The sequence below is a fragment of the Oncorhynchus nerka genome, linkage group LG24 (genome assembly GCF_034236695.1).
Source record: "Oncorhynchus nerka isolate Pitt River linkage group LG24, Oner_Uvic_2.0, whole genome shotgun sequence".
Classification (NCBI taxonomy): Eukaryota; Metazoa; Chordata; class Actinopteri; order Salmoniformes; family Salmonidae; genus Oncorhynchus; species Oncorhynchus nerka.
Genome location: NC_088419.1, coordinates 59,600,878 through 59,628,514, shown reverse-complemented (window position 1 = coordinate 59,628,514; position 27,637 = coordinate 59,600,878). Strand labels below are relative to the sequence as shown.

At 43.9% G+C, this 27,637-nt stretch overlaps 2 protein-coding genes and 1 pseudogene across 6 annotated transcripts; 2 read left to right on the top strand and 1 right to left on the bottom strand.

Moving 5' to 3' along the window:
* Positions 1 to 2,671: 2,671 nt before the first annotated feature.
* LOC115108314 (ornithine decarboxylase antizyme 1-like) lies at positions 2,672 to 7,261 on the top strand (annotated as a pseudogene).
* A 164-nt stretch (positions 7,262 to 7,425) lies between these two features.
* peak3 (PEAK family member 3) lies at positions 7,426 to 13,850 on the bottom strand. 2 transcript variants are annotated; one of them, XM_065009007.1, is made up of 5 exons: positions 13,490 to 13,850; positions 13,085 to 13,254; positions 11,658 to 12,202; positions 9,800 to 9,889; positions 7,426 to 9,077 (listed from the first exon to the last, which is right to left on the bottom strand). In XM_065009007.1, exons 1-5 carry the CDS (start codon positions 13,570 to 13,572, stop codon positions 7,944 to 7,946), a joined length of 2,022 nt encoding a protein of 673 aa, XP_064865079.1. In that variant the 5' UTR covers positions 13,573 to 13,850; the 3' UTR covers positions 7,426 to 7,943. The 2 variants fall into 2 exon arrangements, with proteins under 2 accessions (XP_064865079.1, XP_029488357.1); XM_029632497.2 differs by lacking the exon at positions 9,800 to 9,889 and having other exon boundaries at positions 13,490 to 13,849.
* org (oogenesis-related gene) lies at positions 8,891 to 26,678 on the top strand. Of its 4 annotated transcripts, none has more exons than XM_065009009.1 (8): positions 8,891 to 9,042; positions 9,997 to 10,608; positions 22,798 to 22,878; positions 23,094 to 23,316; positions 23,407 to 23,555; positions 23,718 to 23,819; positions 23,924 to 23,962; positions 25,774 to 26,678. In XM_065009009.1, exons 2-7 carry the CDS (start codon positions 10,447 to 10,449, stop codon positions 23,942 to 23,944), a joined length of 738 nt encoding a protein of 245 aa, XP_064865081.1. In that variant the 5' UTR covers positions 8,891 to 9,042; positions 9,997 to 10,446; the 3' UTR covers positions 23,945 to 23,962; positions 25,774 to 26,678. The 4 variants fall into 4 exon arrangements, with proteins under 4 accessions (XP_064865081.1, XP_064865080.1, XP_029488363.1 ...); XM_065009008.1 differs by lacking the exon at positions 25,774 to 26,678 and adding an exon at positions 24,115 to 24,209 and having other exon boundaries at positions 8,893 to 9,042; XM_029632503.2 differs by lacking the exons at positions 9,997 to 10,608; positions 25,774 to 26,678 and adding an exon at positions 24,115 to 24,209 and having other exon boundaries at positions 8,898 to 9,042.
* Positions 26,679 to 27,637: the final 959 nt, after the last annotated feature.

The window sequence follows — 27,637 nt, the reverse complement described above, 5'->3', positions numbered from 1 at the left end:
CCTTCGTTCCCGTAGTTGCCCATTGATCCAAATGGTCAAGGCGATGAGATAGTCGAGATCCGTCAGTAGTTCCCGGGCTGCAAGCTCATCCTTTACTTCCTCTGATATTCCGTGCAGGAACATGTCGAACAGCGCTTCCAGGTTCCAGGCATTCCCAGCTGCCGACGTGCAGAAATCCACCGCATAGTCTGCCACCCTGAGGGAGTCTTGTCCGAGTAACTTCCGGGCAGCCTCTCTCCCAGACAATGGAGCATCGAAAACCTCTGCCACTAACTCCTCCAGACTGAAACATACGGCCAACTGTTGTTCCCATACTGTCATAGCCCAGGCAAGAGCCCTCCCTGACATCAGCGTGATGAGGTATGCTATCTTAGAGCGGTCCGAGGCGAAGGAGGAGGGCTTCAGCTCGATGATGAGGGAACACTGAGCGAGAAACGCACGACAGGTGCCCAACTCTTCATCGAAGCGTTCCGGGGGAGGTAGGTGGGGTTCCAGGGTGGCCGGGGAGGTGGCGCTGCTAACAGCCGGGATACTGAGGGGCTGGGAGGTTACTGTCGTGGTAGGCTTCCTAACAGACAACCAGCGGAATTGCGCCAGGAATGTGTTCAACGCTCGGTCATGGCGTTCTGCCAAGGTCTGGAACCCTTCCATAAGACCTCGAAACAACTCCTCGTGCCTTTCAATGGTGGCTTCTTGGGAGGAGATGGAGTTGGTCCGAGTCTGCTGGGTCAGTCATGGCCAGTTCGCACTTTCATGTTTTAGGGAAGACCCAGATGCAGACAGTGTCAAAGTAACATAAGTTTATTACTAGAACATGTAGCAGGCAAAACGACAGGTCAAGGGCAGTCAGAGGTCAGTAATCCAGATCAGAGTCCAAAAGGTACAGAACGGCAGGCAGTCTCAGGGTCAGGGTAGGCAGAGATCAATAATCCAGTGTGGTGTGACAAGGTACAGAACAGCAGGCAGGCTCAGGGTCAGGGCAGGTAGAATGGTCAAAACCAGGAAAACTAGAAAACAGGAACTAGCCACAGACAGGCGCAAGGGGAAAACCACTGGTAGGCTTGATGAACATAACGAACTGGCAACAAACAAACAGAGAACACAGGTATAAATACACTGGGCATAATGGGGAAGATGGGCGACACCTGGAGGGGGGTGTCGACAAGCACAAAGACAGGTGAAACAGATCAGGGAGTGTCAAAGACTGCATTGTAACCTTTTCTAATAAATGGTTAAAGGTACACTTGCTGTTTCCTTTATGAACCTTAGTTGTCAAATAATATGAAAATGCTGATGGAAAATAGTGTCCCATAAAGTATGCATATTTGGCCTTCTTGCCATTAAAGCTAGTTAATCTTAAGCCTAGGTGTCCCGCTAGCGGGACAACTTCCGGTGACACTGGAGGGCATGCAATTCAAATAAATAATCATAAAAATTATGAATATTAAACATTTAGGTACATACAAGTGTCTTATATCGGTTGAAATCTTAAATTATTGTTAATCTAACGGCACTGTCCAATTTACAGAAGCTATTACAGCGAAAGCATGCCATGCGATTATTTGAGGATGGCGCCCCACATCAAAATATTTTTGCACAGGTTTCATAAATTCACAAATAGCGGTTAAATATTCACTTACTTTTTGAAAATGTTCCTCTGATTTGTCATTCAAAGGGTCCCAGCTATAACATGTAGTGTCGTTTTGTTAGATAAAATCCTTCTTTATATCCCAAAAAGTCAGTTTAGTTGGCGCCATCGATTTGAGTAATCCACTCATTCAACATACAAAGAAAGGAGTCCGAAAATCTACCCCTAAACTTTGTTTCAACAAGTCAAAATGCATTTCTATGTATTCCTCAGATACCCTAAAATGTAATCAAACTATAATATTTCTTACGGAAAGAAGTATGTTCAATAGGAAACCAATTTTAGCAGCTGCGTCTTGTCTTGGTGCGCGCAAACACAGATTTCCAAAATCTGTACTAAAACTGTTATTTCTTATTCGTTATTCAAGTTTCAAGCCTGAAACCTTGAACATAGACTGCTGACACCCAGTGGAAGCCACAGGAATTGCATCCTGGGAGGTAGAATTGAGTATGCCCTTATACCGGCCATTGCAAGAGCATGGTCTCTCTCTCTCAAAAAAACAATATGGTTGGTTTTTCTTTGGATTTTCTCTTACCATATCTATTGTGGTATACTCTCCTACATTATTTTAACATTTATACAAACTTCAAAGTGTTTTATTTCCAATGGTACCAAATATATGCATATCCTGGCTTCAGGGCCTGAGTAACAGGCAGTTTTAAGAATGGAAATGATGCCGTTGCAGACTTAATGGATGATGCTTTATGTACCTAGGCTAACTTTAACAGACCAATAAGAAAGAGAGTTCCAAACCTCTCTGCCAATAACAGCTAGTTTTCCCCTCCCCACTCCCAGATAGTCCTAGCAAATTTCTTGCTCAAGAAATTGCTCTTTGCTAAGAAGCTATTTTTGTTTATTTTTGACCATTTTAATTTAAAACAATCAGAGTAAGGTACTTAAGTACTTAATTGTTACCAAGAAATGATTTGTTAAGATAAAAACGGCTGCATTGGACCTTTAATTCATCAAACGTCATGTATTTGGTACACTCCCTCTCCTTTGGGACCTCTGTCTCGAGCAGCCCTCCCCTTGTGCTCTGGCAGCCTGAGCCTACGTAAAATCATTTGGTGAGGAGAGAATCAAGAGGGATCTGCTGGCTTGGACGTTGGACTTATGGTTAAATCCAAACGCAAGACGATATTAAATAGCCACTGTTTTGTCAGAGAAAAAGAGAAAACGATATCTACAATGCCAGTTATCGAACTGCCCAGTAATAACCCAGAAAGTGAAAGGTGAGTTATGATAGTGTAATTTAGTTTAATTTATAGCTAGCTAACTCCAGAAGGGCTATGCTAATTCATTAGCCACAGAGGCCTACGCAGCTAACGTTAGTATATAGATGCCACTTGTTTACTCTTTTTACAGGGGATATTAGCTATGTATCTAATAACGAGTCCGTGGAACAATATTGTTCTAAACTGACTTTCGTTATTTATCTTAAAGTTGAATAACTGTATTTAGCTTTGATCGATGCCTGTATAATTGTGCTTATTAAAGTTGGCTGCGGTTTATTGCGAACAATAACTTGTCATTTAGCATTCTGCGGATGTTTTTGGCTAAGGACAGGTGTTCGGTAGCTAACTAGCTAGCCAGTTTACCAGCTAATGTTCGTTTACTAGCTTTGTCGACAATGTACTGTTTACTTGCTTCATATGTGAGATTAAGAAACAAACGATCTAACGTTACGGCAATATGTTTCTCAATAATGGCGGAATTAATGGACTGACCCATGTTATTTCGTCGAATGTTCTGGGAGATGTTAGCCAGCTGGCTCGCGATTTTAAAGCAATAGTCACACAGCCATGTCGTTGTCTATATCCATTCCAGACAAGATGTGGTATGTTACCAGTAAAACAAATATTTAAAAAAGGCAATGTTTCCTAAATACATTTTTTTTTTACTCCATACATTTTCCCTGACACCCAAAAGTACACGTTACATTTTGAAAGCAGGACAAGAAAATTGTCCAGTTCACCCACTTAATGATCGAGCAGACTCACTAAATACAGATATGTGTCTGTATATGAAAAGGATACTAGCTACTGTTACTAGCCATTATAGCAAATATTTAACTTACAACCCTTCAACACTTGTTAGCTGCTCACCTGCCGGTATCAAGATCATATCTGTTCACTCACATTCAATGTGATTTATTAGCCAATAATTGTTTGGCCAATTTAAAGCCTTGATGGCTTGACTGACTGTTATCCTAGTTTAAGAATAACATGAGTGACAGCTAGCTAACTTACCTATTGGTCAGTTCCCAGTCAGTACTTGTGCCTAAAAACCAAAGTAACGGATGTACAGTCTCTAAAAGTAGGTAATTTAGCTAAAAACAACCTAGCTATTTGCACATTTTGTTTTGGTCAAGTCTGGTCCCAATGGGTGTAAAATACTGTTATTTATTGTATGTTAAGTTGGTGGGGCATTGAGCAGCAGTCTGTTTACTAGATGAAGAGGCCTCTTGAAACTTAGTCCCCACCATTTTAAGTGATTTGAGTAGAGGTTAGGTGTCCATGAATGCCTCAAAATGATTTCCCTTTGGCCTAATATCTATTTGTATTTCTCTGCGAGACAGTATTTTTCCACAACACATTCATTCAACTGTTAATGGCTCTTACACAAGTGGTGGAGACTCATCTCCCACCTGACTAAGCCAGTTGTCACAATTTAAGCCTCTTCATGAATATTGCCTACAGTGTAGCAGAATGTAATGGGGATTTTAAGGAGTATTGTGAAGAGGCTTAACTTGGCATAGAATGTTGAATCTGTGGGAACAACGTGCAGGTGGAATGCGAATGGACAGGGATTTGACATAAGGATGCTAGTTGGATATTATTTGCGATCTGGTCATGCAGTTTCCAAAGGAACCTTATTCACTAGAACCACTTATTAGGGATTCCAGTCAATGTGCCGCACAAATGATGAGCCCATGACGCCATCTTGACGATGGTTGAGGTATATCACTGTTACTCAGAGGTTGAGCTCCAAGGTTGACACAATGCTTCTTACTTTGCTTTCACATGCCTGCTCCACATATAACGCTGGAGTGGTGTTTGCGTAAGATCGCGTCCGTGAGCAGTATGCCACCCCTAATGGGGGTTGTTCACTTTTCGACCTCTGAGAATTGGCATACTCACCTCTGCTAGCGCAACCCCCACACAAAAGCTTATTCTGAATCTTAACTAGAACACACACTCACGTTGTGGCTTAAGCAAAATGGCTGATCAGTGGAGTGGGTAATCTGGCATATGTCTCAATGACGTAAGAGGTTGGTGTTTTTGTCCTCAGTGCAGACTTGAATTAGGCCAAAAAACGACACACTATTTTTACCACCCTCATATTTAGCTGAAATTGTTCTCAGTATTTTTCCATTGATGTTGTCACCACCTTTTTTGCCACAAGTAGCAGTCATCTCTCCCCGTAGGCTGCTCCTACTGTGACGGTCCTCTCTGATTAATCAGTGATGTCAACTGGGAATCAATTACAAAGGTAGCAATCAACCTGAGGGAAGGCAGTCATTTTGTCATAACTCATTGGGACATCCTGTTAACGAATGTGCTTTGTTGCCAACAAAGCAAATAAAATATCTCCTGCCTGTTACTTATTTAGCCTCAAACAAAGTGTTCCTTTCCGACATGTAAAGATTTAGTCAGTGGAACAGTTTGAACTTCAATCCTTTGTCCTGGTTAGGGTACCTATTCAAATGACAATGTTTTACCATATTAGTCATGTGAGTTACATGGACTAGAATGATGATACATAGACTTCCAAAGGGACATTTTTCCTGGTCTCCAGTTAGGCTAGCTCATAGTCAGTGAATCCTTGAGGAATAATGGCTCAGTTCTTCTGTGTCCTCCAGTCCGAGGCGGTGTTCCCGCTGTTGCAGTAACCCGTGTCTGGGGCCTCTGTGGTGTTCCTGATGCCCCTCACCCACCCCTAAAGATCCCAGGTGGGCGAGGGAATGACCAGCGGGATCGCAATCTTTCAGCTAAGCTATTCTACTCTGTGAGTCCACTCTTCTCTTTCTCCTTCATCATCTGGTGTTAAGATACCTGTATCAAACCTTTCTTCATACCTGCTAATTTCTCCATTCTCCTGCAGGATGCTCGGTTGCTGGTTCTTGAGGAGCCGCCCCCCGCCAATGGCAGAGTGCGTTTCCTGCTCTTTGAGCCTCGTTGCTCAGAGGGCAAGCACTGTGTCTGGAGGGGGGTGCTGAAAGGGAGGAACATCTACATCGAGATCCCCCCTGGAGCTCTGCCCGAGGGCAGCAAAGACAGGTCAGTGATCCAATGCAAGTACAACCTCTTGTTGTCCTCTGGTTTTACTTTAGACCGTTTTTGTTGTCTTTTCAAGGCGCAATATGCAGAAATCACTCTGCCATTGCCGGTGTGTAAAATTCTGAAATGTTTGCCGAATTTCAGGTGACAACTAGTGTGGAGAGTCATTGTACCATCTAAACTGCTGTGAAATCTTTTCATTAACCAAAAATATAGTATATAGCATATCCAGATGCAAAAAAATGAAATTTTCGGACAGGGACGCATAGAAATGGCACACACAGAATGGATCTACCGCTTATCAGACTTGCTTACAATGAGAATGGCAGCTCTATAACTCAAATTTCTATGTGAATTTGGTCTTGTCGCGCACAAAGATACATATTGCGTCTTCAACTTGTTTGATGTTGTTTCATGGTAGATGGACTTAGTTTCTATTGCTTGCTGACTGCAATGCACTTCCTTCATAACTCATTGACTTACTTAATCTCTCCAGTTTCGCTCTCCTGCTGGAATGTGCGGAAGAGAAGCTGCAGGTTGACCATGTCTTCATCTGCTTCTACAAGAACCGAGACGACAGAGGTAAGTCACTGTGTGTGTCTGCTTCCAGTCAAACACCTCTGTTAATACTTTATGTGCTTTGTTATGAGGCAGTTCTCTCACTGTCCTTTTCTCTCTCCAGCATCTCTGCTGCGTACCTTCAGCTTCCTGGGCTTTGAGATTGTGAGACCGGGTCATCCACTCGTCCCTACCCGCCCCGATGCTTTCTTCATGGCTTACAGAATCGAACGAGACTCCTTCGACGATGAATAATGGGTCACGCACATGCCACAAATGCATATATATATATATATATATATACACGTTAGCTTTTACATACCCTTCCCCATCCCACTTCATCACTTAGGGAAAATAAATATGATCAAAATTCATTAAGGTCAAGGTTTCCTGTGAAATAGTTTATTTACTTTGATGTGATGTATTACAATGACATTTGAACTAGTGTGTAATGTTAAACCAAGAATGTATCCTTATTAAATCTGGGAAATGTTTCCTCAACACTGTACTAATTTCCATGTGTAGTACTGATTTCCTCTCTCCCCATCCACTACAATGATCATCTCTAGGCTGTACAATTTATGGTGAAAATGTCCATGCTGCATATTCATGTTATGTTAGTTATGTTTTCTTGGGTATTTCAAGTAGATTTTCCTGTTTTATATTGATTTGATTTTAATGTGTGCATGAACTTTGATTTCTAGTTTTGATCCACTTGACTGAAATCTGCATGTTGTAACAAGTGCCCGAATAAAAGTGCTCACCTTAACCATAAGGCATAAATCCACTTGTTATGTGTGTAGGAATTGGGGAAAGGGCATTGAAATATGTGTAACGATTTACAAGACGTTGTATTTTGTGGGCACACGTACCAGAGTTTTAGAAGCATCTGTTTAAACTCCATCAGTCTGTGTTGAATTTAACCTAATGCACTTTAAGTTGATATTTTAAAATCTTTAATGGGGCTCCTTGGATCCATGAAATGTTAATTATAGAACACAGTGCATATACATTTGATTTGGAGCTGATATGTAATTTGCCCAATATACTTGGAAAGCAATGCTGTAGAAAAATGTCTAATAAAAAAGCAAACCTTTAATGCCCTGCTCTAATCTAATGTCAAATGTGGATGATATTTAACGTTCATGTTGTCAGAATCTATCTTGAACATCTGGAAGGCAATGTTCAAGAGATTCTGACAACATGAACGTTAACTATCATCCACATTTTACATTAGATTAGAGCAGGGTATCCCTAAGTTTGGGACCCCACCTGGGTGCACATTTAGTCTTTTGCCCTAGCACTACACATCTGATTCAAATAATCAAAGCTTGATGAGTAGTTATTTTAATCAGCTGTGTACTTCTAGGGCAACAAACAAAAACGTGCACCCAGGGGGGGGCCGAGTTTGGGAAACCCTTGATTGGAGGATCATTAATTCAAGCAGTGGACTTCAATTAACAGACATGAGTAATCACAACTTCCTGTCCACTGTTGTGGAGTCCTAGTCGAGCTGTGGCCCTCATCACAGTTTCAGAGTCAGTGAAGGAGATGTACTGTAGACACAGGCAGTGCTCCCAGTCCAGACTGGGCAGGTCCTGGATCAGCCCTCCCTCTGCCAGCTTCAGCATCAGAAGGGCCTGCTTGACTGACAGCCAGTTGTGCAGAGTGGAAGGCACGGGGGGATTTACCCTGAAGAGCTCAACACGTGGACCCCAGAGCAGAGCCTGCAGGACCCCCACTACGTCTGCTATCTGTAGCCCACTACCCTCATCCTGAAGCCAGGAGGCTAGTTGGAGAAGCCCTGGTAGATATGGGGAACTCTGGATGGCGCCATCTGAACTCTGTGTATGTTGAGAGGGAGCATTGTCAGAGAGGTACAGGCAGTACTCTAGCAACACTCCGAACTGAGACTGGATGGATGGAGGTGCATGAGCAGGCTGAAAGAGACTGGGGTCACTGTGACTGGTGTGATTGGTCAACGCCACACGAGGGGTTCCCCACTTTCTCCATAGCTCCTGAATCTCTCCTTTTATCTTCTCTTTTTCATTCTCCAATAACTCAATTTCTTCACTTCTTCCACTTTCTTCTGCTTTGTCTGCCTCTGTTTCCCTCTCCCTTGGCCATACCAGCAAGATGCCTTGAGCCTTCAGCTCAGCGCACGTGGCTGCATTACTGCACAGGTGTTGTAAACCCAAGGCTAACTGTAGCAGCAGAATACTCAGTTGCCTTTCATACACTAATGGTTTAAAGCTCCGCAGGAACCTTCCCTCTTGTACAAAGTCTTCCAAAGTAGCCTGTGGTAAGTCTCTCTCAATTGTCACTGCATATCCCTTGAGCAATAGTGAAGCAACTGTAGGTCCACTGCTCTCCTCAGACTCCGCTTGACTTTGGTCTGCCTCAATTCTGCTCTCATCTGGTGATTCTGTCCCTGTCTGATCAGACTGTGAGGAGTCTGAAGTGGTTGTGTTTTTGGTTCCAGGTTCTTTCTCCAGTGCTGGGCATGATGGGAAAGATACAATGACCTGCTGAATGTTGACATTGGGCGGCACTGAGGTAGGTTGAGACAAGGGGCCAACTTCACTGCTTACCTGGGAATGAAACCGGGGAGGAAATTAGAACAAAAAAAACTTTCACTTCCTTAACAAGGCTTAGTCACATTAAAAGTTGTTTTTCTCCTCTATTGTACAGTCATATCTGATTCATTCACAGTCTAACAAAATACCCCTAATCTAAAATTAGGATTCCCATTAGCTGCTGCTAAAACAGAAGCTACTCTTCCTAATGCTAATAAGCCTTTCTAAGACATGGATGTTTGCTGTTGTCTGTACAGTCTGTTGGGTTGCTCAACACCTGTTGACAGTTCAGAGGAAATGTGTCACTGGAGTCGGGGGTTGCCAAACTTGCTATATAATGGTGCAAAACATGACTGTTGCTTGAGGTAGAGCTTAGAAATGAGCCCTTTTGTTAATTATCTCTTATCTTTGGCTTTTGGCCTGATCGTGGCTTTTTACATTTGGTGCAGCAGTGTTTGAATTCTGCTTGACTTTTGCATTAGCACATAACTCAAGTATGAATACTGCTTGAGCATGATGCATAAACTGCACAAACTTATTTACAACCACAGACAGATGCTGGCACTAAGACCGCAGTCAGTCAGCTGTATAAGGAAATAAGCAAACAGGAAACCACTCACCCAGATGTGGCGCTCCTAGTGGCCGGAGACTTTAATGCAGGGAAACTTAAATCAGTTCTACCAAATTTCTATCAACATGTTAAATGTGCAACCAGAGGGAAAAAAATTCTAGATCACCTGTACTCCACACACAGAGACGCGCACAAAGCTCTCCCTCGCCTTCCATTTGGTAAATCCGACCACAACTCCATCCATCCATCCTGATTCCTGCTTACAAGCAGGAAAATTAAAGCAGGAAGCCCAGTGACTCTGGCTATAAAAAAAGTGGTCAGATGAAGCAGATGCTAAACTACAGGACTGTTTTGCTATTACAGACTGGAACATGTTCCTGGATTCTTCCGATGGCATTGAGGAATACACCACATCAGTCACTGGCTCTATCAATAAGTGCATCGAGGACGTCGTCCCCACAGTGACTGTACGTACATACCCCAACCAGAAGCCATGGATTACAGACAACATTCGCACTGAGCTAAAGGGCAGAGCTGCAGCTTTCAAGGTGTGGGACTCTAACCTGGAAGCTTACAAGAAATCCTGCTATGCCCTGTGACGAACCATCAAACAGGCAAGGCGTCAATACAGGGCTAAGATTGAATCATACTATACCGGCTCCGACGCTTGTCTTATGTGACAGGGCTTGCAAACTATTACAGACTACAAAGGGAAGCACAGCCGCGAGCTGCCCAGTGACTACCAGATGAGCTAAATCACTTCTATGCTCGCTTCGAGGCAAGCAACACTGATGAGGCAAGCAACACTCATGCATGCAACACGCATGCATGAGAGCATCAGCTGTTCCAGACGACTGTGTGATCACACTCTCCGTAGGCGACATGAGTAAGACCTTTAAACAGGTCAACATACACAAGGCTGCGGGGCCAGACGTATTACCAGGACGTGTGCTCCAGGCATGTGCTGACAAACTGGTAGGTGTCTTCACTGACATTTTCAACATGTCCAACATTGAGTCTGTAGCACCAACATGTTTCAAGCAGACCACCATAGTCCCTGTGCCCAAGAACACAAAGGCAACCTGCCTAAATGACTACCGACCCGTAGCACTAACGTCAGTAGCCATGAAGTGCTTTGAAAGGCTGGTAATGGCTCACATCCACACCATTATCCCAGAAACCCTAGACCCACTCCAATTTGCATACCGCCCAAACAGACCCACAGATGATGCAATCTCTATTGCATTCCACCCTGTCCTTTCCCACCTGGACAAAATAAACACTTATGTGACAATGCTATTCATTGACTACAGCTCAGCGTTCAACACCATAGTACCCTCAAAGCTCATTACTAAGCTAAGGATCCTGGGACTAAACATCTCCCTCTGCAACTGGTTTACGCATAGAGTAGGCCTTTTGGGGGCAGGGATAAAACATTTAAGTGGCCCCCCCTCGTGAAGGCAGAGTTTTTGCTGTAGTTAATTTCCTGCAATTATATACAATTTGCCATGGGGTGGAGAGAATATTTTGCAATTTTCTAACACATTTTATGCAATTCTACAAGTTGTGCCATGGGGCGTATAAAAACATGTGCAGTTTTACAGCGAACTTCCTACAATTCTACACATTTGACCATAGGGTGGAGAGATATTTGAGCAGTTTAAAACCACATTTTCTGCAATTCTACACATTTTGCCATGACTTATGGTATCTGAGTGAGAGTGACTAACAAAATCAATGGGGGCCCACTGGTGGTCAGGGTCCCTGGGCTCGTGCCCCGTGTGCCCTGTCAGTAATTAAACCATGATTACTAGCTACAAGTTTAGATAACTGGTCCGACTAATTTATAATCTCATGAAAAGATGAATTGAGAAACTGCACCTTGTGTATTCTACTATTCTAACTCTCAACAGAGTTCCTAAAAACATTAAAAATAATTCATCCTTCTCACACACACACACACACACACACACACACACACACAGCGGCCGCTTAAATCACTAATGCCCTGAGCATAACCTTACCTTAGCTGCGATTATCCTCCCTGGAATCTTTGGGCTATGCAGGCTGTAGTACAGTGAACCTGCTATCTGCTTGGGCTGGTAGTTTTCACACAGTAGGAAATCTTGGGGCTGAAATGCAAAAACGCCTTCGCCGGACACTCTCATCAGGAGAACCCCAGCCTCTATGCGCTGTTCCATACTCCTCAGGAACAGTAGGTGGCGATGCTGAATACCTTGACAAATGTCCCCTTGGTTGTAGAAACTGCTGAAGAAGTAGGTAAGCTGTTCATCAGGTGTATCGAAGTCCAGTTGAGATAGCGGCTGCAAGTTGAGAGGGCTCTTCTGGACTGGTCTTTCTTCGTCTATCTCTACATGGGGCTGAGTGCCTGCGATGGGGACCAGCATGTAGAGAGGGTTGTCATAGTTTTGGTGACTGCAGGGTAGTGGGGAAAGGGGACACAGATAGACCCCTGGTAGGGAAAGGGTTCGAGCCAGCCTCTTCTTGGGCACTGGTGGAGGGGTGGTGCTATCTGAGAAAAACCTCTCTTGATGACAGTAAGAGGGGTCTGAAAGATAAAGGGAAATACAGAACATGTAATAGACTTTCCAGAGAAGTCATTGCCTATTTCCACCCTTATCGAGAACTTCTTTAGAATAAGGTAGAGAAATTACAGAATAGTAATACTCTGCAACAACAAAAACATTTCAGCCAATGTTTATCTCAAACTGTTGTTGGATACGTAGATTAAATATTTGACAGGAGGGGCCTCCCGGGTGGCGCAGTGGTTAAGGGCGCCAGCTGTGCCCCCAGAGACTCTGGGTTCGCGCCCAGGCTCTGTCGTAACCGGCCGCGACCGGGGGGGCGATGCACAATTGGCCTAGCGTCGTCCGGGTTAGGGAGGGGCTGGCCGGTAGGGATATCCTTGTCTCATCTCGCACCAGCGACTCCTGTGGCGGGCCAGGCACAGTGCGCGCTAACCAAGGTTGGTTGGGTTGTGCATCGGAGGACGCATGACTTTCAACCTTCCTCTCTCCCGAACCCGTACGGGAGTTGTAGCGATGAGACAAGATACAATTGGATACCACGAAATTGGGGAGAAAAACGGGGTAAAATTCAAATATATAAATAAATAAATATTTGACAGGACTGTATTCAGTTGAGCTTGTGACAAACATGTGAACACATAAATGTTGTGGCTATGGCAGGTCTTTATCAGCATAGGCCTGGTTTCAGGTGTCACTTCCTCCCATTCAAATCACATGAGAAAAGGGAAGCAGGACAAGGAAGGAAAATGAGAGGGTAAAATACAAGTGCTTTCTATTTAATATTTCAGATGGAAAAAAGCAAATACCTAAATAACTTATATCCTAATCCATTTTATAATTGAAATCAACAGGATAATATAATACTACAGTGTCTGATAAAGGTAGATGTGCGTTGTACTCACCATAGCGCTGGTGAATGGGACACTGCAGTGCATGGCAATCAGTGGCTGCAGAGAACACATCTGTACAGGTAGAGCCCTGGTGCTGATGGGGCCCCAATGGGCTAGAGACACTCCCATCCAACTCCAGGTCCACACTGGAACCCATACTAGAGCCTCGCGAGTAGAGACTCCTGAGGGCGCACACACAGACACAATCAGATTCATTAATTGATCTGCTGTCCTTTGAACTAGTTACCTAAAATAAGCGCCTACAGTACAGAAGCTGCATAGCACTCAGATAGACTCTATGCAGTGTCTTGATAGTTTTTCTGACGAAGCCTACATTTAAAGGTTCAGTCGAACTGTCAAGACACTGCATAGAGTCTGAGTGCTATGCAGTTTCTGTACTGTATGTTTTTGTTTTACCTGCGCTGTTTGATAGGCAACACTGGGGGTCCACTCTGTCTCTCTGCTCCCTGAGTTGCACAATCCATCGCTGCACAATCCATTGCCTGGTTACGGTGTCTCTCACTCAGAATAGCAGTCTGTCAAACTCAAATGGAACTTGAGGTCTCTAATATTATTGCTCAGGTTCACGTTAATATCCTCTCTCCCTCTCTTTCGCTTGCTCTCTCTCTCTCTCTCTCTCTCGCTCTCTCTCTCTCTCTTACTGTCTGTCTGTCTATCTCTGTCTCTCTTTCTTGTGAGAATGTAATTATCTGCTGTTCTGATCTTTGCAGTCTGAGGTTGGTACCGGAAAAGTAGTGCCTGTGTGAGGGCATATCAGCACTTATGCAGTAACCTCAACTACAAAATGAGGAAGAACACCAAAAAGACACCCAACTTCACACACTCTTTTTTTCTCTCTCACTTTCCTTTTAAGTTAGATCCATCACACACTTGGTCTCTGCCTCCCTGGTACTTTGTCTTTTATGGATTGGATCTCAAATCACATTTTTCTTCTTCAATGTGCTAGCCCCCAATTACTTTATGATGCATCTTCTTGGTCAAACATGTGATCAATCTAATTGCATTAGAAGGGCTGAGAGATGAGGAAATGTTGGACTGGAAAGGAGGCATGGCTGAGTCAAATAGGAATCCTGACTTAATGAGGTGGTGATTAAACAGCTCAGACATACGCTCCTTGTCAGTAGCAACCCCATCATCAACATTGAGGGACAAGAACAGCTGTGAGGAGGAGGGTTAATTCTCCAGGTCTTTCCCCGTTTTCCAGAACTTCTTGCGTTTAGACCCACAGAGAGAGAACGGCTATTTAAAGTAACTAACTTTGGCCTTCCGGTTAGCCTGAGTGCACTTATTTATCATTTACCCTGAACGAGAGCCAGTCAGCCTGAGCATGTGTGTGCCGAGCCTTTCACCAAATGGTGGAGTAACTCTGCCAGATCACGGTCAAACCAGGGGTTGAACCTGTTTTTAATTCTCATTTTCTTTATGGGGGTTGTCTGTTAACAATACCACTGAAAATATCAAAAAAGAAGGTCCATGTGTCTTTGACAGAGGGCCAGGTCATGAAGGAAGGCTTGTTCATTAAAGTTTTTAAGCAAGCGTCTATGACAAATCAGGACAGGTCGTTTAACTGAGAAGCCATTACGAAAACAGTCTGTAAAACAGTGATCACTAAGGTCATTAAAGAAAATACCAGACTGATACCTATCAGGATTATTTGTGAGGATAACATCGAGGAGAGTAGCCTTTTCTGGGTGTTTGGAGTCTTGGGATTGGTAATAATCTGAGAAGGATTTAGGGAGTTGTTTTAGGACTTGGTCAGGTGGTTTAAGCATGTCACAGTTTAGGTCACCCAGCAGGACAAATTCAGACAAATTCAGACTATGTGTAAGGGGCCAGGAGAGACCTTAGGGCAGGTAGGGTACAGGCCAGTGCTGATGGAGGACGATAACCCAGCAACAGTCAACAAATAGCTATTTGAAAGCTTAATGCTTAAAACCAGCTATCAAATTGTTTGGGGACAGACTTGTTGGAGACAACAGAGCACCGAAGGCATTCTTTGGTAAAGATTGCCACTCCACCACCTTTGGAAGATCTGTCTTGACAAAAAAGGTTCTAACCAGAAAGGTTAACATCAGTGTTCAAAACACTCTTTCTTAACCACGCCTCAGTAATGACCAACACATCTGGATTAGAGCTGTGAACCCAAGCTTTCAATTGATCCATTTTAGGTAATAACCTTCTAGTGTTAACGTGCAGAAAACCCAGGCTTTTACGAGAGCAGAAATCAGTGAAGAAGTTATCAGAGCACAAGTAAGAATTGGGGCTAGCAACAGTAGACGGGCCAGGGTGTACATGCACATTTCCAGATATCATCAGCAGTAATACAATCAGGGCACGGCAGAGGACAGGGAGAGAGTGTTGATTTTTTAATGATATTTCAATGTGCATCAGATGGCAACAAGATCCTATTGTACAGCAATTTCATCAGGTAACATGAATACAAAGCTGGCGAGATGTAGTTAGAATAGGATGGGAGGCCAAGAGTTCATGTAACCAATGGAGTCTGAGTCGCGAGTGTGGGGTGAAAAAACTTCAGTCCCATGGTTGGGTAAACGATCAAGTTCATAGTCAACAAAGCACGCAAAAGTCATGGGGCAAATAGGATGAAGCACAATAAAAAAAAATTACAGCTTGGGGCAATCCCATTGTAAGTTCAAAGAGTCACTCGCCCCAACGAGATAACTTGAGAGTAGCTCTCTATGAGTCCAATATGCTATAAAAGTCTGAGATAAAAAATAAAAAAATAGTAGGCCTATAGTAGTTCAAGTGTTTCTGAGTAAGCTCACGTAATAAGCATCACAAGTTAATTCATACAAGTATGATCAGTCCAAAGTCTACAATGTGTGTACAGTGGGGCAAAAAAGTATTTATTTAAAAAGTATTTATATAACTATGACAGACAAAATGAGAAAAAAAATCCAGAAAATCACAATGAATTTATTTGCAAATTATGGTGGAAAATAAGTATTTGGTCACCTACAAACAAGCAAGATTTCTGGCTCTCACAGACCTGTAACTTCTTCTTTAAGAGGCTCCTCTGTCATCCACTCATTACCTGTATTAATGGCACCTGTTTGAACTTGTTATCAGTATAAATGACACCTGTCCACAACCTCAAACAGTCACACTCCAAACTCCACTATGGCCAAGACCAAAGAGCTGTCAAAGGACACCAGAAACAAAATTGTAGACCTGCACCAGGCTGGGAAGACTGAATCTGCCATAGGTAAGCATCTTGGTTTGAAGAAATCAACTGTGGGAGCAATTATTAGGAAATGGAAGACATACAAGACCACTGATAATCTCCCTCGATCTGGGGCTCCACGCAAGATCTCACCCCGTGGGTTCAAAATGATCACCAGAACGGTGAGAAAAAAGCCCAGAACCACACGGGGGGGACCTAGTGAATGACCCGCAGAGAGCTGGGACCAATGTAACAAAGCCTACCATCAGTAACACACTACGCCGCCAGGGACTCAAATCCTGCAGTGCCAGACGTGTCCCCCTGTTTAAGCCAGTACATGTCCAGGCCCGTCTGAAGTTTGCTAGAGAGCATTTGGATGATCCAGAAGAAGATTGGGAGAATGTCATATGGTCAGATGAAACCAAAATATAACTTTTTGGGAAAAACTCAACTCGTCGTGTTTGGAGGACAAAGAATGCTGAGTTGCATCCAAAGAACACCATACCTACTGTGAAGCATGGGGGTGGAAACATCATGCTTTGGGGCTGTTTTTCTGCAAAGGGACCAGGACGACTGATCCGTGTAAAGGAAAGAATGAATGGGGCCATGTAATCGTGAGATTTTGAGTGAAAACCTCCTTCAATCAGCAAGGGCATTGAAGATGAAACGTGGCTGGGTCTTTCAGCATGACAATGATCCCAAACACACCGCCCGGGCAACGAAGGAGTGGCTTCGTAAGAAGCATTTCAAGGTCCTGGAGTGGCCTAGCCAGTCTCCAGATCTCAATCCCATAGAAAATCTTTGGAGGGAGTTGAAAGTCCGTGTTGCCCAGCAACAGCCCCAAAACATCACTGCTCTAGAGGAGATCTGCATGGAGGAATGGGCCAAAATACCAGCAACAGTGTGTGAAAACCTTGTGAAGACATACAGAAAATGTTTGACCTCTGTCATTGCCAACAAAGGGTATTTAACTAAGTATTGAGATAAAAATTTGTTATTGACCAAATACTTATTTTCCACCATAATTTGCAAATAAATTCATTCAAAATCCTACAATGTGATTTTCTGGATTTTTTTCTCATTTTGTCTGTCATAGTTTAAGTGTTCCTATGATGAAAATTACAGGCCTCTCTCATCTTTTTAAGTGGGAGAACTTGCACAATTGGTGGCTGACTAAATACTTTTTTGCCCCACTGTATGTGCACTGGAGGCAAACAAAACGCTCAGGAGAGAGGGGGGAATGTGGCGGGGGCAAGCCAGGGCAGATGTCGGGGAAAAGATCGCCATGTGGGATCAAAGTAACAATGCAGCAGGTAAGGCGAGTACATTTTAACATCTTAGTAATTTAGCAGATGCTCTTATCAGAGCAATTAGGGTTAAGTGCTTTTCTCAAGGGAACATCGGCATATTTTTCAGTTACTGGCCCAGACCTGAGGCTGAGTAGGAGAGGACGCGTTAAACCCTACTTGGACATTCAGTCTTTGGGACGTGGAAGGTTGTTGTTGTGCAGAGAGGGATTAGAATTCATACAGTTATAATAATAGCACACTGTAGGCCTATTGGTTAGCATGAATAGATTTAAACAATAAGGCTTGTAAGTTCATACATTTACGTAGACGCTCTTATCCAGATCGACTTACAGGAGCAATTAGGGTTAAGTGCCTTGTTCAAGGGCACATTGACAGATTTTTCACCTAGTCAGCTCAGGGATTCCAACCAGCAACCTTTCAGTTACTTGCCCAACGCTAGGCTTCCTGCTACCATACTTTCTTACTTTGCAGTAAGCATTATTCTGAAAATGAATATCTTGTTCCATTATAATATCATTGAAATATATTAGGTCAAGTGCTCTTCAGACAAAGGGTTTTTGTGATCTATTTTTAGAAGTAGGTGTCGTATTTATTCCACAGTGAGGCACAATTCCTCTTCATGATCTATGAGAGAGGAGGCATAATGAGTATCAGTAGAAGGTTGCAGAGTAAACATCATTAGGCCCTAGTGTCCTTTCTCTCAAGAGCCCCTTCATATGCTAAGAGCCACAGAGAACAGGGTCTCCCTACCTCACATACAGCAGATGTTGCATCAGCACACATTGAACAACATGCAGTTAAGATTTACAGACTGTTGGACATGCTGAAATGCATCATCCTTTTATGATATGTAACTTTAAATTGTCATCTGAAGAGAGTAATACACCATTGAATATATTCAGGTATCAAATGTGTTGTTAATGATAGTGTATGGTGGATTAGGATTTCTGTTAAATTCAGTTGAGAGGATTAAGGTTTAGATTACGCCCCTTAAATAAAACATACAGATGTAAGGCTAGCCATAGCGGGGATCTACAGTATAGTATTCTGGATTTCATGAAATATTGAACTGTCTTGAGAGGAGAATGTTTATGAAAGGATCAGCTTTCATATTCATACAAATGTTTCAATGAGGAGGTGGAGGATGAGCCTGAGGAGATGGTTCATAGTATCTCCTCCTTTGGTGCTGATTCAGTCTGTGAGATACTATATTCTATGGACAGTAGTTGCCCATCTGGAGGCATTGGGTTTAATGTGAATGGCCTGTGTCGTGTGGTGAATGCTGTCTTTATCCTTGTGTAGGCGCCAGATCCCAGTTTGGAAGAGCAAATCAAATCAAATCATATCAAATCAAATCCAATTTTATTTGTCACATACACATGGTTAGCAGATGTTAATGCGAGTGTAGCGAAATGCTTGTGCTTCTAGTTCCGACAATGCAGTGATAACCAACAAGTAATCTAACTAACAATTCCAAAACTACTGTCTTATACACAGTGTAAGGGGATAAGGAATATGTACATAAGGATATATGAATGAGTGATGGTACAGAGCAGCATACAGTAGATGGTATCGAGTACAGTATATACATATGAGATGAGTATGTAGACAAAGTAAACAAAGTGGCATAGTTAAAGTGGCTAGTGACATAAGAATGCAGTCGATGATCTAGAGTACAGTATATACATATGCATATGAGATGAATAATGTAGGGTAAGTAACATTATATAAGGTAGCATTGTTTAAAGTGGCTAGTGATATATTTACATCATTTCCCATCAATTCCCATTATTAAAGTGGCTGGAGTTGGGTCAGTGTCAATGACAGTGTGTTGGCAGCAGCCACTCAATGTTAGTGATTGCTGTTTAACAGTCTGATGGCCTTGAGATAGAAGCTGTTTTTCAGTCTCTCGGTCCCAGCTTTGATGCACCTGTACTGACCTCGCCTTCTGGATGATAGCGGGGTGAACAGGCAGTGGTTCGGGTGGTTGATGTCCTTGATGATCTTTATGGCCTTCCTGTAACATCGGGTGGTGTAGGTGTCCTGGAGGGCAGGTAGTTTGCCCCGGTGATGCGTTGTGCAGACCTCACTACCCTCTGAGAGCCTTACGGTTGAGGGCGGAGCAGTTGCCGTACCAGGCGGTGATACAGCCCGCCAGGATGCTCTCGATTGTGCATCTGTAGAAGTTTGTGAGTGCTTTTGGTGACAAGCCGAATTTCTTCAGCCTCCTGAGGTTGAAGAGGCGCTGCTGCGCCTTCTTCACGACGCTGTCAGTGTGAGTGGACCAATTCAGTTTGTCTGTGATGTGTATGCCGAGGAACTTAAAACTTGCTACCCTCTCCACTACTGATCCATCGATGTGGATAGGGGGGTGTTCCCTCTGCTGTTTCCTGAAGTCCACAATCATCTCCTTAGTTTTGTTGACGTTGAGTGTGAGGTTATTTTCCTGACACCACACTCCGAGGGCCCTCACCTCTTCCCTGTAGGCCGTCTCGTCGTTGTTGGTAATCAAGCCTACCACTGTTGTGTCGTCCGCAAACTTGATGATTGAGTTGGAGGCGTGCGTGGCCACGCAGTCGTGGGTGAACAGGGAGTACAGGAGAGGGCTCAGAACGCACCCTGTGGGGCCCCGTGTTGAGGATCAGCGGGGAGGAGATGTTGTTGCCTACCCTCACCACCTGTGGGCGGCCCGTCAGGAAGTCCAGTACCCAGTTGCACAGGGCGGGGTCGAGACCCAGGGTCTCGAGCTTGATGACGAGCTTGGAGGGTACTATGGTATTGAATGCCGAGCTGTAGTCGATGAACAGCATTCTCACATAGGTATTCCTCTTGTCCAGGTGGGTTAGGGCAGTGTGCAGTGTGGTTGAGATTGCATCGTCTGTGGACCTATTTGGGCGGTAAGCAAATTGGAGTGGGTCTAGGGTGTCAGGTAGGGTGGAGGTGATATGGTCCTTGACTAGTCTCTCAAAGCACTTCATGATGACGGAAGTGAGTGCTACGGGGCGGTAGTCGTTTAGCTCAGTTACCTTAGCTTTCTTGGGAACAGGAACAATGGTGGCCCTCTTGAAGCATGTGGGAACAGCAGACTGGTATAGGGATTGATTGAATATGTCCGTAAACACACCGGCCAGCTGGTCTGCGCATGCTCTGAGGGCGCGGCTGGGGATGCCGTCTGGGCCTGCAGCCTTGCGAGTCTGTAGGCCATCTGAGAGCTCTGACTCAGGGCGACAAAGCCATATGGTCTGGTGACCTTGGCAAGGTGAGGCAGAGACAGGGCAACTCTGGCGGTCGGGTCGGGCCAGTGCTCATTCTCCAGGAAGGTACAGGGGTAGGATCTCTCCCTGTGGAGGGGAGAACGCTTGTAGGTGAAGGGGTCTGAGATGGTCCAGTGGGCTTTTCGCTCAGGTGAAAACCCAAATCTGGATGATGACGTTGATGTAGAGAGTGAAGAGGATGGTAAAATACATAAACAGCAGGTGTCCACTTCAGGGCTCCCAAAGCCTTCCTATGCCTCCTCTCCATCATCGCCTTGGGAATGGTGAAGACTGGGAATTGTAAACTGGAACTCCCGAGAGAGCGCATGCTGGAGCGCAACTGTGCCTGCACAGCATGGAGAAATCCCACATTTCTGCAGCATTAAAGTGTTTTGTGCTACTGCCAATAGTTCCAATGCTGATGGTGCTGTCATGTTTCTCTTCGTTGTGGCTGTTGTTTGTGTGCGTGTGTGTGTAGGCTAGCCTATGTGTTTCTCTCTCTCCCTTTCAGCAGTGCTATTAGTTTGTGTCTTGGGTAGGTTAGATTGGTCTGGAGAGAAAACAGTGGGGCTTTATACCTGTGACTCCCCCTGGAGTACCGTTGGTTCTTTCAAGACAACTATTTGGGGGGAAAAACGAGGTCAAATCATGACTTCAGTGATCTTCAGGTCGGAAACTCGGAGCTCTCGAAAAATGCCAGAGTTTCCGACTTCTAATTACGAGTTGGAAGACCGTCCAAAACGATTTTCGCAGTCGGCGCTTGTTTTCTTGTCTTCGACTTCCCAGTTGTTTTGAACGTGGCAAGTGTGTGCGTAAATGTGACGTGTCTGCCTAGTGGCGGAAGCTCTAACCAAGTTTGGTTATCCCTGTTCAGATGGATGGATACCACAAAATAAAATAAACACCTTACTGTTTACAAAATAAAACAAAACAAATCAATAATTTCCCTTGTAAATATTATAATTAGTAGTTGTCATTTTCGTTCAGTTTATTCTATTTATTCAATTCTCACTTTCAATAACATTAGCCTGTGTTTACACAGGCAGCCCAAATCGGATTATTATTCCACTAATTGTTCTTTTGACCAGACAGATCAGTTATTTTTGCCTGTGTAATGCTGTGTTCACGTGCTTAGTCGTAACTCTGAAATGTCCGACTTGCTAACTGGTTACCTAGTTATACACATGCCGCATTCAACGAGTTAGCAAGTCTCACATTTCTGAGTTTAGTTCCGAATAGCATATGAACTAGTCACATTTTGCCTACCGAACGTGACAGGCTATTGTCGGCCTATCTGATGTTGGCCCATACCTTTCTACAGATGCTGCCATAATTCATAATTTCGCTAATTAGTGATTCGATAAATGGTCACAGTTAGCCTAATTGTTTGTGTGGGGTGATTGGCTCATCTTCTGCTATTCCGGGGTTCATAAGAACACTGATCACATACCGCTGTTATCAGCTTCCTTCCAATCTATCGCCACATTGATCAGTATGACCTCTGAATGTAGCGTCGCCATCGAACAGGACAACGACGGTGTTGAGGTAATATGGGCAAATTATGTTTGTACTCCGATGAATTTGACGGCAACTTTTATTGTTGAGGTTGTTTAACTTGCTAACACCTTGAGCTCTTTGCGGCGGGAAACTTTGAACGCCTGCTAGCTTCTGTTGCATCTCATCACAAGTGGCTGCATACTAACGAAATGCTCTGGGACACTCCTTTCACGACACGTAGTGACTTTCGTAGCATGTTAGGACAGCATTTTCGAGAACATATTTCCTAACCTACGTTAATTGTCCTAGCCTGCTATGAAAGTACATTTCTTATCGAAGTGTTTCATCAATGCGCTAACTAGTTAGCCATCTGTCTGCACACCTTGATATTTTATGCTTACTTTGTGGCTTTTCTTTTTTTAAATATAGGATTTAACTGACCCATTTTTACCTTCACAGGACAAAGTTGTGGTGAAGAGAGACAGTGTGTTAACCACTGTACTCTGTCGCCTGTCACAGTTTTGGCCTGTCAGACTAGCGGTAAGCATGTTCCCCAAGCTTCATTTATCTTCACTGGTTAGTTTGAATTTGACATGTTAGACATGGGATGGTTGCGTTTCAATAGTTTGTCAATAATTGGCCTCCATAAATGTGCCACCATATTAATCCCACAAGCACCTGTCCTCACTTTGCATCTGTCTTGGCTATGTGAGTTATGGCTTTTAAAGCTCAGTGATTATACTTCCTGTCTGCAGATGCGTGCTCTCCGTGGGTTTTGGTGGCTGTTGGGTTTCTCCCCTTCAGATGAGGCTTTTGTTCCTCCAGAAGATGACCATTCTAGTCCAGCCCGCCACTGTCTAGCAGGCCGCAAGCGTCTGCGTCGAGCCACACGCATCCTGTTGGCCATCCTGCCTCGCCGTCTGCAGAGCGCCCTGGGCTACCCTGTGTGCACCAGCATCGGCTGTGCTGTATCCCCAGGCATGTATAGTCATGGTTTCTATATACAGCATTGAGACGTGCTTGAAATGGTATGGGGGAATTCTACTATTCATTTGGGTTGTTTTTCAGAGGTGCTTTGCTCCCCCACTAAGCTCTGTGGAAAAGGCAACAAGAGGAAGCAGGATGACCTTGATGATGACGAGGAGCAGCAGACCTGGGTCGAGGCACTCTCTCAGGAACTAGAGGATGAGGAGCCTTCTGTTGATCCTGACTATGAGGTGGCTTCTCCTGTTATGGTTTCCTTTGAATGGGCCTAACCCTTCATCTCACACGAGTAGTATATGGTCTCTAAAATACATGCAAGCATTAAACTAATTTCTTCAGTTTCCCGTGGCACATTGATTTGATACTTGACTATCCAGACCTTTCTTTTTTGACAGCCGAATGCAGTGGACACTGACAGTGAGGAGTATAACTCTCAAAATGACACAGAAAGTGACCTTGATGTTTCAGGGAAGGTTGTGATCGACGACCTTAAAACGGTACAGAGTGAGCGTCTCGTTGGCATGGCCTTTCATCATTCTGCAAGTACTCTGACTATAGGAGATTGGCATTGAATCTAGTTGTCTTTTTGCCTTGTTTGCAGAATGTTCCTCAGACGGCATAGTGGAAGGTGGCATTTCAGGTACATCTGGTGTGACAAACATTTACTTGTTTTTTTTAACATGCATGAGGGTCAACCTATTTGTAATCCTAGTATGATGTTTGACTATTTATATTGATTGTCTTCTATGGCCCACTTGTAAATTGAGATCAGTACTATTTATTGGTCCTTAGGTGTGCCGCCTTCAGTTTTATCACCACCTGTAAGCCTCCAGTGCCAGTTCACTTTTTGCTTGTTTGTAATTGACTAAATAAAACATTCATCTTTATGTGCAGGTTTATTGTGCTTAGTAGCTTCAGACATGCAGTGTAATAACTGACCAGGAGATGGCAATACTAGATTCTTGTTTTATCCTGAAACATCTAGCAGTGTTGACAAGTGGATGATTTGATGGTTGTCACCATATGTATGGAAACATAAGAGTTTAATGGTTAACACCTGTACAGTGAGTTGCTGCTTGACCCCCTAAGTCTCTGTCAAGTAAGATCCCAGTTGAGCTGCAGGAATGGACTTGTACACTGACTAAGGCCTGTTCCATTCAGTCTACTTACACGTGCATATTAAAACGTACATGTACTTGGTGACTTTGTAGCCTCATCTCAACCAGTTTATATTTCCAATGGATATATAATTGCAAATGTATGTGGCTAGTTTCTAGGTTGGCTGTCAGAACTGTTCAGTGCATATAATGATGCTACTACCACCCATAGGCTAAAGACTCCACTCATTATGCTGACCTCTACTTTGACAATCTACTGCGCATTCATACCTTTGCCCATCACCTTTTACGCTTTGAATATCCATGATGCTAAACTGCTTTGTGTCCCTGCTAAAATACAAGCTTGGTTAGCTGAGAAAGTATCCCACAGGCTCTGAGGAAAGCCACATGGCTCTGTGGTACTTGTCTGACAGGACAGAGGGTGTCAGTAAAGGGCACATGCCCATCCAGGGTACCACGCTCTATGCTGAAGAGGACTTGTGGTTAATGCAAAAGGGGAGGGTAGGAGGTATAGAGCACTTGAAGCCCCTTCAATCTATTCCAGGCGCTTGCCGGTTTCATCTGCTCGCTGACTGCAGTGGGTGAGTCTTCGCTCTACATGTTCTGTCTAATCAAACATGAGCTGTGAGTGCACACGTAACATGCCATATGAAACCGAGAACCAAATTTGTATTCAACTTAGTTACTAGTGAAAATGTATACTGTAGGTTTGACAGAACCTTTTAGATTGCCGCACTAAGGCTTTTCCCCCAGTGATCTTCAAAATAGAGTTAGACATGACCTTGAGAATTGGAATGAATTAAAAGCTGTTTTTTGGATGTGGGTAGGAAGAGGATGGTGGGGTTGCTGCTGCGAGGGGAGCAGTGTGTGTGCTAAACACAATGCCGAGGTTGCTGGTCCCTGGGGATTCCCTTGGCTCTGGGTGTTTGCAGGAGAGCCTGCTCAGTCTTGGGCTCCACCTGTGCTTCTAGTCAGCTATGGAGTCCATGGCTTTACACCACCAGCACTCTCACCCTGCCTTTCAACTGCAATGTGCTTAAACAGCACTGGGAAGGGTCATGTGTGAAAGTCCATGCATAGTATCAGCTGTGCAAGGTTATGTGGGCAATTATTTTTGTGTGCTTTGTGACCCTTTGTCCCCCTAATGAATGACATGCAGTGTCAAGGTAATCAATTTACATTCTGTTTGCAGTGGTATGTCTTATGAGCCAGATGCCCACAATAACCTCCATACAGTATGCTTAATGTAGAGGCAATGTGACTCTGTCAGGCCACAAAGGTCCTGGTACTTACTCACTATTTTGGTCTCTCCCTATGCCTCTCATACACACAGGGCTTCACCTCCCCCTAATGACCAGTAGTCCCCTTGGATTTAAGCAGCCATCCATCATCTGTGTGACTGCTTTATTGGGTGCATGTAAGGAGGGACAGAGACCGTCTTCCCTAAGTACACGGGCCAGAGGCTAGGAATGGCACTGGCTGGGTAAAAAGGACCGGGATAAATGCAGAGAATTCACATTTTCGGCCATCAATGTTGATTTAAGTGCACTTGCGTGATGGGACCCTCCAGAGATGACTAGCACGGTTACCTAAGGGCCCTGTCACTCACAATCAGGCCACCAAAGATGGCGGTGCCCTTGATTTAATCCCAGTCTCCTTTATTCCAGCTAGAGAAATGTATGAAATCCAAACAAAATAATCTGGATCCACTGAAGGCCATTAGACTGTCTGGGTTTGGTTTAGCCACGTGCTCCTAGTGGCTATCATACCTACATACAGGAATAAAAGGTGTAGTTGTACTTTGTCCTGATTTTAGTCAGTAACACCTTTCCTCCTCAGCATGACTCCGTGATCATAAGAGGACACTGTGCACCTGCTGCACACATTCCAGACTGAGATTATTTCAAGTTGTTGAGTGAAGTATGAATGCATGGATAATGTCTAAACTGTCTGTGTTTTGAAGGGCTGAGCAGTAGCACACACTCACTCTCAGTTTGAGAGTGGAGATGGCTTGTTAAGTCCCTGTATTTCCCAATTAGGGCCAGATGGCCTGTTCTTATTGTCATTTGCTTGAGTAGAGGACAGACTCTTTGATTCAGTATGCCCATAACACCTGCAGTTACATGTCATTGTGATTACATCATGCTGATTTTATCATAACAATTTATGACATGTTGCTGTTTTTATTCATTGTACATTTAACCTGGTGTAATAAAAAAAAAACTCCTTAAACAATTACTCTCTGTTTCATTCTTTTTGAATTTTCACCATGAATAATGTATAGAGACCTTATTTGCTTGTAGTTTACAACTTCTGGCCTCTGGATCCAAACACCAAAATAGCGCCTATTAATCTGATGGCCAATTACAGCCATTTTAAAACTGCGTTTAGACAGGCTTTTTTGGGTTTACACTGATTAACATACGCAGCACCACACAGAGTGCGATCCAATTGTCCAATTAGTTACTAGATTACAATTTCATACTATATATGCCCCTTGCTTATGGATTAGTGATTTTGAAGGTGCTCGTCACTCCAGAATGTATTACAGAAAGATGAAGGGAGAGCTGGGTAGAGACACATCATCCAGAAGATCTCATTCCCTCACTTTAATTATTTTTCTTCCCATAATAGAATATGATTAATTGATGTGCAATGTGACAGCCCGGTGTAGGATGCTAGTAATGCAGTATTAATGGGGTGGATACTGATGTCGATAGCCTGTCAGTTTATGACCATTTGTCATGAAGTGCCATATTCCTCAGTCTACGGGGTCTATGCAATATAAACAAAGGTAATGCAATGCCTGTGGGGAATTCTAGAACTCAAGCTCAATCTACTCAGGGTTTTCCGAAGTTAGACAGCTTCAGTTAGCTTCATATCCCAGCTCAGGCTGCAGCCGTACTACGACGGTGGATATTGCTAGTCCGCCTGCCGCTCACTCTAGCAAACTTGTAACTGCGCGTTCATGTCACACGTGGTTAGTCGAACGCCGAACTCTTCATTGAGACAATGCTGAAACATCAATCCATGGGCGTGTCACCTTGTTTTTCTTGGGCACTGGGATGATGGTGGTCTCCTTGAAGCAGGTGATGATTACAGCCTAGGACTCGAAACGGTGCCTGACTAAGGCTCGCAGCATCATCAAGGACCTCACACACCCAGCCACGAGCTGTTCTCTCCCTTACTGTTGGGCA